This window comes from Anopheles arabiensis, chromosome 2 (genome assembly GCF_016920715.1).
Source record: "Anopheles arabiensis isolate DONGOLA chromosome 2, AaraD3, whole genome shotgun sequence".
Taxonomy (NCBI): Eukaryota; Metazoa; Arthropoda; class Insecta; order Diptera; family Culicidae; genus Anopheles; species Anopheles arabiensis.
This window is the reverse complement of record NC_053517.1, coordinates 45,926,550-45,942,755: the sequence shown is the minus strand read 5'-3', so window position 1 is coordinate 45,942,755 and position 16,206 is coordinate 45,926,550. Positions and strand designations below refer to the sequence as shown.

The following is a 16,206-nucleotide window of genomic DNA, read 5'->3' as shown; positions in this document are numbered from 1 at the left end:
AAGCAGAAGCGATACAAATCAACATTCTAAATACATACACCTTGGGATAAGCCCACCCGTATGTTATACCCATTTTGATAGCTGCTCGAAAACTGCTATACAATACAAACAGCTAATAGGCTGACATTTCAGCCTACGATATACGACGGAAAGGGGCCCATATTTTGAAAAAGATTGATGCATTTTATTTTATTAATTTGAGTTATAACTATATACTGCATTCCTCCAATAGTGTATTTTAATCGGCGTTGCAAACAGTGCACACAGCATTCGCAAATGGGAATCAACATACTGACAAAGGTGTACAGACAGTGCGCGCGCACGTGGATAACGTGACAGAACAGCTAAACAGAGCAGCAAACAATTCCAAACTTCTCGATTGACCATTCCACGACTTCACAATATCCCGGGGCTCCCTCAACTCATCACCGTACCGTACGTGATCAGTTTATTGGATTGGAAGCGGATTACGAACGCCAAACGGCAACAAGATCTAGCCAATTATCGCATGCTTTGCTGTTGACTTCGTACGCGTAGCCAAGTTGCTAAACGTCAGGGTCAACACTGGGATATGGCTGCATGTCTGCTGGAAGCGGTGCGGCGGTGATGAGGCGCAAGTGATACGCAACTGGAGCACACTGCCACTCCACTCCTTGGCGTACGGACAACACACGTGATGGCCTAAAGTGCCTACTCGAGCACGGGGAGGGTTGAGCTGGCCGATAAACGCAACAAGCGCTATTTTGTCTAAGTCCCCGTTTAGCTGCTATTAAGGATACTTATCGATTTATAATAAATTGGCTGGAGTGTGTCTGCAGGTAATGTAAGCAACTGCACTGAGCGAAAATAATTGTTGTGATTTAGCGTTTGTTCCATTGGAACTGAGCAGAGCACTGTATAAACCCGGTGAAGAGCTTTGTCAATTAAAAAACTTAAAAAAGCTTAATCAATGTCTCCAGCTTTTCAAAGTGTCGCATAAATACGTCACTACTTGTGCAATTGAAAGCACCGGGCACTTATTTTCTAGCACCACGCACCTCCACGTATCAGGCATCGCTCAGCACACCTCAGTGCCGGGCTAACTGTACACCTAACAAATAAATCAAACTGATAACGAACGAAGAGACCACCACCACAGCCCTTCCTTGCCACTCTACCCAGCATTTGAAGGTCTGTTTTCTCTGCCACACAACTTGACGATCGCAGCAAGCGCACGAGCAAACAACAGCACTATCAACCCAACCCTCCCGTTTTTTTTCTCCCCAGCCCACTTTCGTTTCTTATCTTATCCGGCAGCCGGAGGGGGAGGTCGCCGGGCCTGTCCCTCCTGTCGGGACACACACGCACATTAAGACGGGACAGGTGATTTTTCAGCAGCCACATACACACACACACCTACTTCAGATAACGTCCACAGCCTTGCCGCTGCCGTGGGACATTAGAGTTGGTCCTACTACTAGCACCTGTGTTCGGAATGGCAGCAGTTAGATAGTTCAGGGGAGAGAGTTTATAATGTGGAATATGAGAAGAAGTTCTCCGAGCGGTGGACATCCATTACCGGGTCAGCTGGTAAAGGGAAAAGCTTGTGCACGCATTAACATTGGCTGTTTTGGACGGCTCATACGATAATGAGACAACTTTAACAGCATCCTGATATCCAGAGCATGTTGCTTTTGAGATAATTGAAGGATAAATCTTAATTCTTCAAAAATCTCACACGTTTCCTGACATTTTTCATCAACTGCAGTTTAATGCCATCTTTAGACATTGGAGAACTGTTGGCATTAGATTGGTATTTGTTTTTTTTTTTGGTTCCATATGTTTTACCAACTGTTGCGAAACCCTTCAAATATTTGTCAGATTGTTGAACACACTCAGCTCGCCCCACACATACGGGCTATGTTTGCTAAAATACTCTAATCCTCATCTCCCCCCGCAAAGGCCATACCCCACTCACCTTGTCTGTCGGGCGACGTCACGGTCACGGCCTCCTCCGCCGGCAACGCCCGCCTCGCCAGCAGCTCGCGCCGGTTGCGATGGCTGTTGCTGCTGCTGCTGCTGGTCCTTGCCCTCGCCGCGGCGCTGCATTTTCGGTTCTGTCGCCAAGTTGTCGTCCGGTTGGTAGTTTCACTTGCGGACACGAACGATTCGGGGTGGGGGTGGGGAAGGAAGGAAGAAAACCGCTGTAGATGCTGGAGGAAGTTGTGTGTTGTTGTGTGCAGCACTGCACCGTTTCTATACACTGCTTTTCCTTGGGACTAATTCACAACAACAACAACAAAAACACATTGACACATACAAACTGTACACTTCTTCTTTTTCTTTTTCAAAAAAAATCGTTTTAACGTTTCTGTTGCGATCTCTGCCAGCAAGCGCAAGCTTTCTTGCAACTTTCGACGCCTGTTTTTCGTCGTGGGCTTTCCTCCTGCCAACAACAACCACACCACAGCACACAACACGCCCCCGCGGCAACGCGTCCACCACCCACGCGTCCAGCCGAGTTCGCCGTTTCGAGTTTGGCCGGTGTGCCGGGTTTTTTTATTCTCCTTCTTTTACCACCCACAATGTACCGTAAGACGCTGTTCCGGAATATTACTCCTCTCTCTATCTCTCTTTCTCTATCTCTTTCGCTTGATGGAAAAGGGTTTTTATTAGAAGTTGCGTTGATAAACCGGGCGGTGGTAATCCCCGGCAAGATGAACCTGGTGTGGTCTAACACACCCCACCACACACCGACACACACACACACGCCACCGGTATCCACACGCACACAAACACACACGCACTAACACTGCTATATGCACCGCACTGTTGTAAGTTTGCTGCTCATTCTTCCGCTCTTGCAACGGGCACAGGGCGTTTCGCACAAAACAAAAACCGAACACAGCGCAGCCGGAAACGGAAATGGAAACGCAACAGAAAAAAAACAACAACTCACACAACACACTCACACACACACACACACTTTCTCAAGCTTCGCCGTTATTGGCAGCAGCACCGTGTCGGGCACAGCATTCGACGTTCAGGGTTGGCGGCGCTATAACGGATCGATTGCATTTCCCGGGCACAATACTATATTTTGGTGGAAAATAAAATCGAAATTGAAACAGAAAGACGAATTAATACGACACACACACTCGCTCACACGCACACAGCCACAGGCAAACAGTGCACTATGCCAACTAGGATTAGGAGTGCGCGCGAGCGCTTTTAAGGATGATCAACAAATGCAGATTTGGTGTTGCACTATTCCAGCTGGTGGGTCGGGGTTTTTTTTAAATGATAAAACTGTGCTTGAAGACACACCGCACAACCGCCGGACGGTTCACTCCTTCTCTTTTCTTCTATTGCATTTTAATCACCTGCACACACACACTACCTATTATTCCGTGGGCTCAAGAAAGGACACACACTCGTTAAGAGAAACAGCAGCAGCTGTTTAGAAGCAGTTGTTGGTCACTAGCTGAAACCCATGGTTGTATGTCACTTTGTCACGGTCTGTCCCCAGCACTGCACAATCGACTATTGAAGCGTTTTTGGTTTTTTCGTTTTTTGTGCGTAATTCCTTTTTATGTAACGGATGACTCCACTTTTATCACATTGTTTGAAACACGCTCACACACAAATACACTCTCTCACCCACCCACTAACAGGCGCGTACCGTGTTTCAATGTGGTATGGCGGTTAAAGGACGTCAGGTTGTCCAGGATGTGTTGTTCTGCAATAAAAATAAAAATTCGCATTATTTATTATTTCAAATGCTATGAGGGTTTACACCAACTCCTGGAAATATGTGACATTGTTTTATATGGAATTATATATTACTACTACTACTCCGCCAACTTCACCCAAATTAACTTCGTTTTTGTTTTTCTAGCCTGCCTAATTCAACCATAATATATTGCCCTTCCGGTTTGACGGAATATCCGGAGAGGTTATATGGAGGTTACGAGCGTGGTTGTGCTATTTTGGTGTCCTAATTACAGGCCCCACCGTACGGTTCCTTCAACCAGGATACACACCAGAGAAGCTGGAAGGTAATGTCCATTTGACGCGTGATTTTCTGTCGTTCCTGCTTACACACACACACACATACACAGGTGCGAAAGAACACGCACTATTTGGTAGTAGTTTTTGCCTTTCCCGTTGGGCTATATCGTCGATTTTCTGCAACAAGATGTCAAGGGGCGATATGATCCTTTGGTTTAATATCCGAAAATAGACTGTGCGCTTGACTCCCCGCCGTTCGTGAGTGTGTTTGTGCGCGTGGAAAATACAAAGAGAGAGAGAAAGAGAGGGTCTTTTCTTTTTTAAATCATCCCCATCAATGACGTGACAAAAGGCGCGCGCGTGCGAGGTTTGTCCATTAGATTCACACTCAAAAGGACGACACCCACACACCCACACACACACTCGCAACTAAGAGCATGGCGAGGTATGCGCGCACTACTATTTAGAAATTGAACACGCACACCATCACACACGTCTACCACTCCACTCATATATACGGGCGCAGCTACACAAAGGACACTTTGCCCAACAAACGCACACACCTACAGTAGCCACACACACATATACAGCTGTACACACAGTTGAGTTGACGTTTGCTCTCTCTCTATTGCTTCTTCTAATGCGGAATTTCAATCATCTCACGGACGCATTCGAGTGTATGCAGTGTGCTCTGCTGTCGTTTTTGTCGTTCCCCTTTCGTGCGTTTTGTGTCGATGCACTTCGGCGCGGTGGTGTGCGTGTGTTTTCCGCGTGTCATTTGTACTTTGTGCTGTGATTAGGAGGCGGAAGGTAATAACGATATCACCCGATATTGCTGAATTACCACCGGGGCACAACTTCTTCGTAGAATGTGCACAATGTGCGTCAAACACCCAGCAACCTTAGCGCCAGACTGGCAGCGACTACTTCAACCACAACGCTTGGGTGGTTTGTCAAAACGGGCAACGGCAAGCAAAAGGCGGGGGCCGCTGGCTCATTATCACATAATCCATTATCAATGTCTGGACGCATAGCATACCGAGCTAATGCCAAACATACGCACACACACACTCACACACACCACCTGATCCGTCTTTGATAACAAAGCGCAACAAAAAGATAAAAAAGGAAATCTTTTAACCGAGCCTCTAACACACACAAAAAAGCTCCACAGTAGAATAACAACTTCTATGATTGTTATCTAAAACAATCAAACAAATTTCATAATAAATTTATGCAAAGTTTAGCATGTGTTTCCCCTTGAAACATGGCATTATCGTGCGCGAATAAGAAACGCCAAACGTCATTTGAAGCGTCGTGCACGACACACACACACACACACACACACACACACACACACACACACACACACACACACACACACACACACACACACGATTCGATGTGTCACTTTGCACGAACGCACGAATGCAAAAACGAGGAAAAATCGATTTTCCACCAATTCTACACCAGCAATTTTCCTCAGTCTCAGTGGGATGCGACGTACGGTCGTCGTGGTCGTCACCATCCACAAAGCCTACCGGAATTCTGTGCACGTCTTGCTCTCTGTCTCTCTCGGGAGACCCCCCTCTCTCGCTCTCTCTCTCATTCTATTGCTCTTCCGTACGCTCAGTTAATCTCGTCGCTCTCCTCACTCATCGATCGTACGTACGTCATTAGTGTGAGAAAAGCACACAGTGAAAAAGCACAAACCCCACACACGCCCACACCTGAGCGCGCACGTACACACACGCAAACCGGGGGAATGGTGGTACCGGAAGAATTTGCCGAGCAAACTCCAGCACCACACACACACACACCAGCTTCTGTTTGTTTGTATTGGTGCAAACATCACACCACACTGACGGGGAAACAGGCACACACCACTGGGAAAAGTGTGTCCCGGGAGAGTCGCGCACCGTTTTTTTTGTTTTTTTGGGAGAAAAGTGTTGATTTGAGAGTGTGCGCACTTCACGGCAGCATCACACACCAACTTTGTCTCGCGCACACACGCAAACGGGAGGTCACTTATTGGCTCACACGGCACACATAACCACGCAACCGTGCACACTATTTCTATTGCTTCTATATTCTGGAGACACACACACACACCATAACCACCCGGGGGGGAATCCACCGTCATCCGGGCGTAACATCCATCAATCCATTCCGGGGAGAAGAATGCGTATGTAGGTGTCGTGTCACCGTCGTCGTTGTGTCTGTCTCCTACACCCTTCAATATGCATACATGCGCCCCACACACATCGTTGCACACACGCACAGCAGGGTACGCACACCCAAACGCACACTAGGCCTGAACATGGGCTTGAAGGCAGCTTGAAAATAAAACCAGGCACAAAATCCCACCTACAGAGCGCCGCTGAGAAGCTGATCGGATATAAAATAGCGTCGAGCAGTTTGTGTCTTTTCCAGTGTTTGTATCAACACTGTTCCACTATCTCTCGAATGCGAATGTCCACATTACTGCCTGGTTTGACTGTTGTGTTAACTTGAACGCGATGGTGGTGGCAAAGGTAAAGACGACCTCTTCACTAGCTCCGATCCGATGATCCTCTCGGTCTTGCAAATTACACATCCTCCAACACTCTGAAATCCGGAGTTTTGCTGCAGCGGCGGACACACGGCTATGGACACCTGTCAATGGGAGTGGGAGAGAGAAATAAGGCAGAAAGTGATTAGAAGCTTGCTCACTCGCTCTCTCCTCTGTTCCAGCAAAATTGCATACATGCAAATTCTCGCGCGCTCACCCAGAATCACGACGATAATCTCACACACCAAAACCAAACCCGATTGTTTGAAAAACGATTGAAATCTACACCGCACCCTCCCTTGTTCAACCTGTCTCACTCTCTTCGCTCTCACACACTCACCCACACACACACACGCACGCACGCACACTCCCAGTAGCTGTACTTACACTACTCTGTGTGCAACACACAGCGCCGACCCGGACTGACGCACACCATCAAGACCCCACCACCGTACGATGAACTGTCAAAGCGGTTGATCGAATCGAGCGGTTCTGCTGCGTGCGGCGAGCTCTAACTGCTCGACTTTTACTGTCATTAGGAAAACGATTTCCAGCGCGCCCCTCTCCGCCACAGGGGGTTTCGAACCCGAGCGCGATTGTGATGTAAAAATGGACGCTTTCTGCAGAGGCGCTTGTTGTGTAAGCAGATGGGTGTGCTAATTGGTGCTAAATCGCATCGCAAACGGCCTGCAAATGTACAGCCGTGTGTACTTACTTTTGCCTGCACGCCCAGGGCATGTAACATTCTTGGCGTGCATGGACACGAAACAAAAGGTGTCAATTTTGCAGGGGGTGGTTTGTAACCCCACACACAGTATCCATACCATAAGAAGCTGCAGCAATCAGCCAACAATTCCCCAATCGTTAGGTTTACGAGAAAGCGCTCTCCTCCGAACACACAGCGGATGTGGAAATCATTTCCTTCGCTCAGTGGAAATAAAAAAAAAGCCGGGAATAGCAGGCCTCCGAAGTACGCATACAAACACGCATAGCAGCAGCAGCAGCGGCGGCCCCAAAATCATCGCCCACTTCTTTTGTGTGTTATTTATGTTTCCCCATTGATTCCCTTCATTACACCTTTCATTCATCCGTAGAATCAGTGATACACACACACACACACACACGCCGGGGGTGCGCCGAAACGGAAGCAAAGCAGAAGAACCGTGCGAGTGTGAGTTGCAAGAAAAGAACAGAAACGTATTAAAGAAACACACAGCAGCAGCAGCAGCATAATTGACTCTGCAAACGAATTATCCACCTTCCGACGTTCGCTTTTATACCAAATAGCTTTTTTGTTGCTCCAAAAATAATGCTGAAATCCACTGACTACGGGGTTCACGGGCGCAAGATGGGGAAAGAAGAAAGCAAGTAGAACACTCCTTACCAGCTCTATCGCTCTTGTTCGGTGTCCAAATCCAATCCAATCGAGACTAAAACCGTACCCAAAAAGGATGAAATTGCAAACACGACTCTTGCTGCAGTTCTGGCACGCACAACGTAAACCACGCACACACACACAACGAAAACCAGAATCCAAGACGGAAAAGTTAAACGGGTGAAAAAGATGAAAAGAAAATCAAGTGCAAATACTGAACGAAAGTAGCTGGATACTGGCCAACAGAAGAAAGAGCAACGATAGTACAAGAGAAAACGGGAGAACAAATACGAACAAAAAAGTGCGAATGCGAGTGTGTTGGGTAGGAAAGATAAAATACTAAAAAGACTAACGCCGGAAAAAGGAAGATAGAAGAAAGCAAACTTATAAATAGTGTACACTTAATCGAGGCGCCACTGAAGAGGACCGCAACTTCCATCTTTTTACAGGCGAGGATAAGCCGTCAAAACAAACGTAAAAAGGAAATAGTTTACCAAACAATTGAGTGCCAGGAAAATTTATGTATGAAAACACATAAATATCCGTGTACATTAACGTACATTAAAACATTAGCAACGGATTGAGGTTAAATTATTTTGAAGAAATTAAAAATAATGGAAAGCTCAACCAAGGAAGAGTATAAAAAGTCTTGCCAAATTTTCTTTGGATACTTTATCTTAAACGTAATATGATAATTATATTGCCACATGATGATGGCGCTTACAACTGTATGTAATGTCGTGTCCCACAAGGATTACTCTGTATTCTGTTCACGCACAGCATTATCAGTATGAGAGGAAGAGAAAGAAAGTTAGAAAAAAGTTGAACTACTTACTTATTTGATTAAAAGGATAATACATAATTGATTACTGAGATAATACATAATCAAAAGTAATAGTTCAATCGTCAGAAGGGTAGACTTTTCTTTGCCACATGAGAACATTATACTACCGTTTCTACTTCTCCAAGGTTGCTTCCACAAATCAATGCTACCGAGCTAGCAATCGTCCTGCACCACTATTTCCACACAGAGGAGAGATTGGTTCCGCTTTGCAAGATATTTATCAAACAACTCCCGCAGCTCCACCAAACCTCTTCAACCTACACCCGATTCTAATGATTAACATGCAAACAAACCAATCAATAACAAACAGTTGGCAGCTCCTAACTACTCGATGATTATTATATGATCATTCGGGGAAGAAACCATAGATGACACATACACACACACACACACAGATGACAACAAAACAATCATCTGGGACGCCAATTTGATTCAACTGTATATGCGGGTCCACCAATACTCGGGGGCCTGGAGCCGGTTCGATTAAGTTTTCCCCATCGTTTCTGCTTCCACGCTTGAAGGAACCCGTGGCAACGAAAAGCAGCTAATTCTACTAACATGGAATTCAAACAGTAAACCATTCTGTTCCTTGCCGACAACTGTTTTCCCCCAAGTGTGTAGAGATCATAAAACCCAACAGGTTCAAGCATTTGTTTTTGTAAAGAAGAAGTCACTTGCTTGATAATAGCATGAGTCGATTCATGCAGCGTTATCTTGCTTGCTGCAAACTTCCTATGCGACGACGACTATTATTACGCACGGTTCGGTTTTACAATCGGGGGAATAGACGGGTTTTGTCGCAGTATAGAAACTGATAACATTTTATCTATCTTTCAAGTTCCTCCTACCAAGGTGCTGATAATCACACTCATTGACAAAAGTTTCTTTATCCATGGCGGGGTTTTTGTTCTCAGTATAGCAACTCTCATGGCGCCGAGAGTTCTTTTCAATGTTGATCATGTATTGGCGCCCAGAGTGCCACGTAAAGAGCCAATAATATGATAAACCAAGCATAAAAACGCTTGAAAGTTTCGTAAAAAATATATACGAAGAGAAAAGTGACGCCATCTTCTAGGCAACAATGATCCACAAGCGACTTGCGAGCCGAATGGTGCTTAGCCTAGCCTAACATTGCACGATTACAAAATTGCCGAAAATTCATAGAAAGCTAGCAGCAACTACATATTGCACCGTGTGTTTTGATAAACTATCGCTTCTTGGAAATACCACAGGGAGAGATATGTCGCTCGCACAACCGAACAAAAGTGGGCCAATCCCGACATGTATCAGCTGATAACGGAACCTTTACTACACCGGGTTGTGCCCTCTCCACAACACCTTCCCTTCGTGTCTCTCTTGCAGCAGCACTCCAGCCGCGAAGGGACCTTCTTTCTCGCGTGTACGGGCACTGTTGGAGAAAATGACCAGTGCAACTACTCGCGGAGCCAGTCACCAGCCATCTGGCTCTTGCTAGACCTCACACACTGACTACTCACACCATCATGCTGGCCAGGTAAGGCAACAAAACTATACATCTTTCGGTGAGTGTGAATATGTGTATATGTGTGTGAGTGTGTTTTTCTTTTTCCTTCCACAGCCCATCTTGTACTACCATCTGCCCTTGGGCGGATTTTTGAGTTGGATAATGCAAGCGGAGTCAGCAGCAGCAGCACCCCATCATCATCGTCATGCTCCTCATCATCATCATCATCAGGGCAGTAGCAGCAGAGGAAAACAACAGGTGGCTACGCGCTGCAGTGCAAAGAAGTGGCATTGAGAGAATCGCAAAACGGTGTGGCATTGGTTTTATGCGAATTGGTGGAATTTGCTCAACCACGTACAAACACACACACACATGCGGGTACACATGGGTGTACCAAATAAAATGTGAAGATCGTGCATCCCATTTGGCGATCGTCTGCTGCTGTGAGACGAAAACTGGGGGATGAAACAAACCAAAAGAAGAAAAACTGTACACTAACGCTAACAAACCGCGACTAAAATAGCACTTCCAAACAGGCTAGGCGCAAATGTAGGCGAGTAAATTAAGCACCCGTGAGTTTACATGCAACATTAGTTTTTCTATTACATCTTCCCTGCCCTCCTCACTGGCTGGTGCAGTGGGTGTTGTTGGTGGCGCGCAAATCACTTTTCATCGTTCCAGTTTTTTTTTCGATTTCTTTGAACGGAAATTAGTTCCTAGAAGCTGTAGGGAGCAGAGACGAGAGAGCGTGAACACTGGTCCATCTTTAATCGATCTGTTGTGTAAATGTGTCATCACCTGTTGGCGAAAGAAAAGGTAACTGTAATGGTTTTCCATGATCATGCGTGATCAGCAACACTGACCCCCCGCGTCTGTCCTCGTAGTTCACAGGTTGACCCACTTTTGGATTCAAATTAAATTCAATTAAATTAAACTTGTTTGCTTAGCGAGATGCTGCACGTTTGGCATGGTCGGTAAAAGGGAACCGATGGAACGGAATGCAAATAAAACAAATCAAGAGAGGAATTTTATAAAATTTAACGATTATGGAGGTTTCTAGTTTGAAATTATAGGAAGTACTAGACTTTTTTTTAATGATTGTTTAATCGAACCATATGAAACCAATAAATCCTGGGTAGTTAACAATTCAACCAAAACACCCATTTTATCTTAATCATAAGACGTAGGCTGTGTTGAATTGATTAAATTCTTAATTATTATTTTTATGTTGGTTCGATCGTGGACAGCTAATATCGATTGCCCTCATAACCAGGACGTCACTATTATACACTTAATGAAATATATTCTTAATGATAAGATAGAATGAAACAAGGGAAGTGTGTTCAATGAAATGAGTCAAACCACTGCCGACGTCCAAGGGCAGTTGTGATGACAAAATAAGAAAATCGTAAAAAACATTGTAGTATTTTTAGTGCTCTTAACTAACGTCAGGTGCTACAGAAAGCGCAAAAAAAACTTGCTAGAACGGGAATTTCAACAATAATCTGTTTGAGAAGCTCCCACTTAGCAGGGATTTTGAAAACATACGCCTACAATATTTTCCATTTTGCGAGCAATTTTCCACTTTGAAGCAGGGAAAAGCGGAACAGAAAAGATTAAAAGATCGATCGCGATCAATTCGTATCATTTGACGACGTTTAAAACAACCAAAAAATTATTTTACAACAACACAACCATTCTCTCTAAATCTATTGAATTGTTTGCATTAAAAGAAAAACGAACATTTCTACTTCGCTTGCAGATATCGTTAGATCAACAAGCAAACAAAAAGGTTTGCCTTAAAAAAATATGCATAAACTCAACCCGAACCAGAAACAGTCACCTCTCCACACACGATCTCTACTACTCCACTACCACCAGTTGATCGGACAGAAAATTTATGGCAAAAGCGATACGATCAATCTCGGCTGATTCCCGGATTCGGGCACAAGCCGTTCGAGTGACAGAGAAGCAACACGGCCGTCTCCATCTACGCACCTTTGGGGGGAAAGGAATGCAAGAGAGATGGTGGTTTCAGGCACATAGCAGAAGAAAAAAGAAAGAAACCCTGTTACTGCCTGCGAGCCGGTGCCCCGACCATTCGGTCACAGGGGGGTGAGTGGGTGAGTCATGCTTTTAAATACTTCCAAGAAGACGACTTCCAGCACACCCCTTGGGAGAAGGGAAAGGCCATGGATGGTGGTGTGGCCATTTCGTGATTTTACAGCCGCCGTTCAAGCATCATACTGGATGAGGAGCGGTGAGCGATGGTGGTGTGGTGTGATGAGCCAAATAAGATAACACACGCTCAACACTTTGGTGTGCCTCTCTGGAAGAGATCTAAAATAGGTAACACAGAACAATACAATCGCTTACTGGCCGAAATTAAGGCGGGTGCAGGGTGAGATATGCTTTCGTTTTTGGGTGAAGCGAAATAATTGCACATGCTTCCAAAGCTACTACACACCATGACTCATACGTACTTACCGCACAACAGTTCAATCCAGTCGATACGGTGGAATGTCATTGGCCGCTTTCATTCGCTTCATCCGTGGTGTGGTGGTGTAGGGAGGGGTGAAGATCTTGCATGAGGGGTATATGGAATCGTATTATCACTCTGGCTCGCTGCAACAGCATTTCCATAGATCTTAAGCAGAATAATACAATTCCATCTTCCGGCTTTGCCTTTTTTCCTCACAAAATCCTTAACGGAGATGATTTCAACCACTCCTTTCGTCCAATCAAGCAACTGAAGTCATTTTGGCTGCCAGTCCCCGCAACATTACCTCCCGCAACGAACGGGAATCGGGCGTACACACGAAGACCCACACACGCAAACCTTCTTAGGGCCCCTTTTCTAACTTTGTCGAGTAGTGAGCAGCTTGCTCGAATCGAAATCGAGCTGTCGGAGCAGAGCTGTCAGTTTGTAATCCACTTCAGCTTACGAACACACACATAAATAAACACTCATACACGCCAGACAGGTAACTTCAGCAGCTTACACGCACACAAACTCAAACACACCGACACACTTCGATTCAAACCTAGGCTAGGGTCTAACACATTTATGCAAACGCATCATACAGCGCTGGCTGGCCCAACCAAACACACATACATTCACCATAAGTACAACCACACACACACACACCCATCTATCGGGGGCCCTCCCGTACCGCGTATGCAATGCGCTTGCTGTGTGTATGCGTTCGGTCCGCAGCGCGTTTCGTTTTTGCACTCTTCTTTTGCTTCACGCAACAGCGAAAATATGTCCAACTCTTCCCAGCCTGCGCCTGCTTCTTCTTGGGCTTGCGTGTGTGTATATTATGCTGGGCACGGTGGTACCTTTCGCGGAAAACCCATTTCTTCCACCATCTTTCGAGCTGGTGGAAAAGAAGTTGTACTTCCTCCAGCAGGAGAGCAGAAAGAAAATCCCCCTTCCCAACACATACAATACAGGCCTTTTCCGCCCTTCACTCCACCAGCGGGAAAAATGGTTGCAATGCGGTTGAAAAATGGCGAAACGAATTTTCACTTTCCCCACACAGTGCAAGAACGCTCGCTGCACATTTCACCAAAACCATTTAGCTCGCTTCGACTACACACTGGGCACCAACTTACTTTTCTTTCTGCTTCCCTACGCCTCTGTATGGTGCCCGTCCCGTTTTCACCGTGCACATAGAATGGAAGGAGAGAGAAAAAAACGCACCCAACACCTTTTTCGCTATGGGCGCAGCACAATCGATGATGGTGAAGTAACTACTGCACACAGTCGGTGTTACACGGAAAACTCTACCTTTTTCACGACTTGAACTGGATTTTCGGCAGCATTAAACTTCTTCTTCGCAAAACTTCCACACACACGGTTGGGTGTACGCAGAAATGCAGAACGCGTTCAGTTAATTCGGGTAAATGCCTATTTTTGCTCTCTCGGAAAACGGCACGCACACACTCGGGAAACCGACTGCACGGTCGCACGGACACATAGTAAGTACATAGTGGTCGAAATTGAGTTAAATTGTTATCGACCGATTTTGGCCACGCAGAAACAGATGGCTCTTCCACTGTTCAGCAAAGCAGGCGGAGCACGTGCGATAGAAAGAGACGCAGCACACAGCCGCACCGATTCCCAGACAACAATTTTAACGATATGACAAATTCACACATGGCAAACGCTGTATAGGGTGAAATAAACATAAAAACTAAAAAGATAACTGTTACTTTAGTAACAAACAAATTTATTTCCATTAATTTTCGACAACGGCGATTCGAACTTAATGCGCACGCTTAAAAATTTGTCCGGTCTCTCTCGTGTTTGATTTCTAACTGCTTGCTGCTAATTGCGCCAAACTCGACCTTCTTTGACCCTTTCGCCAAGGTTTGCGACCTTAGCATGAAGCGCTAGTTATCTCGTTCTTATCACAGCCTAATCTCCTGATCGTACGCTAGCGCCAATCTGCGTTTGGTAGTGGAATAGCTCCGGTTAATCCGTACGCTTCAACTCGCTGACAGGTGTTTGTTTATATCGTACCGCGTGCCAAAACGTGTCAACAATAACAACAGATTTAACGGGTAAAAAAAGAAAACATGAATGGAAAAATTTAAGAAATTATATAATCCCCTGATAGCCTGCAAAAGACATTAACTTTTGAGTTTATGATTCATCAAAACTGTTCAATATTTTGAGTTCTTATGTCTGCCACTACAGCCAACAAACAAACGCGAAACAAATCGATTTGTTTCTCTTGCAACAAAAATCTACCCGCAATATGAGTTTGTTCGCGCGGCTACACGAGATGAAATACAGTAGAATGTCGATTATCCGGGCAGCTCGGGACCAGACGGTTGTCGGTTAATCAATTTGCACGGATAATGGTCTAAGAAATGTCATTTTCATATCATGTTATGTCATTTTATAAAATTTACTAGTTTTATGATTAATTCACCTTGAATCAATCGTTTAATCGTTAGTAGAATATTATTTTAAACAATAACTAAAGGTTTAACAACTGTTCATGAACAAAAATGAATTTCGAAAATACCACTTGACACCACAGAGCTGAACAAAACACTGGTTGTTCGCTGAACAATCGTGTTCGCAGTTTCCTAGCAACAGTTATGGTTGCATATTAAATATTCTATCTGTTTCTTGTTTGCATGGACCTTTCATTCACTTTCAACCTCTGTAATTTGAAACCCTCTCTTATTCGACAGTCCCATCACCTCTAGGTATTTTATGGCAAATAACAAAGAGATTAAGAGTGTTTGTGTATTCGGAAAATCGCCAGAAAGCTTTTTTGTGCTCCATCGCATGTGATTTTATCGCAATGCTGTCAAATTAATTTTAAATTTAATTTAACTTAATTTTTCAGTTTAACGATTATGAAAAATTAAGTTCGCACGTCCGACGTTATCTGGCAAATCCCATCAAAATGTAAGCACACACACCCTTAATCGTTTATTTCATGCAATTCATTGAGAAAATTAGTATAATTTTGGCTTTTAGAAAAAATGCAGTTTATTGTGAATTTGACAGTACTGGAAGCTACTTTGCTGCTTTGACATAGAACAGTGATGCTTTGCCATATGAACAGTCAAATTTAAAAATCGTAAGCGCATCCCGGGATCAGATTGAATGTTTACTGGTTCCCATCAAAGTCCATATAATACAGAGGTCGATGCATAGCTCGATTTTGGTCCACCATTTTGAAAGCTTGTTTTTGACAGTTAGATGAAAAAGCGTTCCAAACGATTCCAAACAACCATACCCTTTTAAGGGCTAATTGTGCATTTTGTGCTCAAAACTTAGTTTAACTATACATTTCTTTCTCATGAACGTGGCATGGAGGAGTTTTTTCAGTAATTCATCACTTAAAAATGACCACAATCAGAAATCTGGCCCCTTAGCTTTGACCCTCTTGAGCTGCACATGATTTCGTCGTAATTTCGGGCACTGATCTTGTTGT

At 44.7% G+C, this 16,206-nt stretch overlaps 1 protein-coding gene across 17 annotated transcripts in view; it reads right to left on the bottom strand.

Moving 5' to 3' along the window:
- LOC120894275 (casein kinase I) overlaps positions 1–14,226 on the bottom strand; it is a 76,018-nt gene extending 61,792 nt beyond the window's left edge. For all 17 annotated transcript variants that reach the window (XM_040296761.1, XM_040296762.1, XM_040296764.1 and 14 more), the window contains exons 1-3: positions 14,037–14,226; positions 3,363–3,718; positions 1,958–3,072 (exon numbers count right to left, since the gene is read on the bottom strand). In XM_040296761.1, the coding sequence (XP_040152695.1) occupies positions 1,958–2,088 (131 nt within the window). In that variant the 5' untranslated portion in view covers positions 2,089–3,072; positions 3,363–3,718; positions 14,037–14,226. The remainder of the gene's footprint in view (positions 1–1,957; positions 3,073–3,362; positions 3,719–14,036) is intronic.
- Between the last annotated feature and the right edge of the window lie 1,980 nt (positions 14,227–16,206).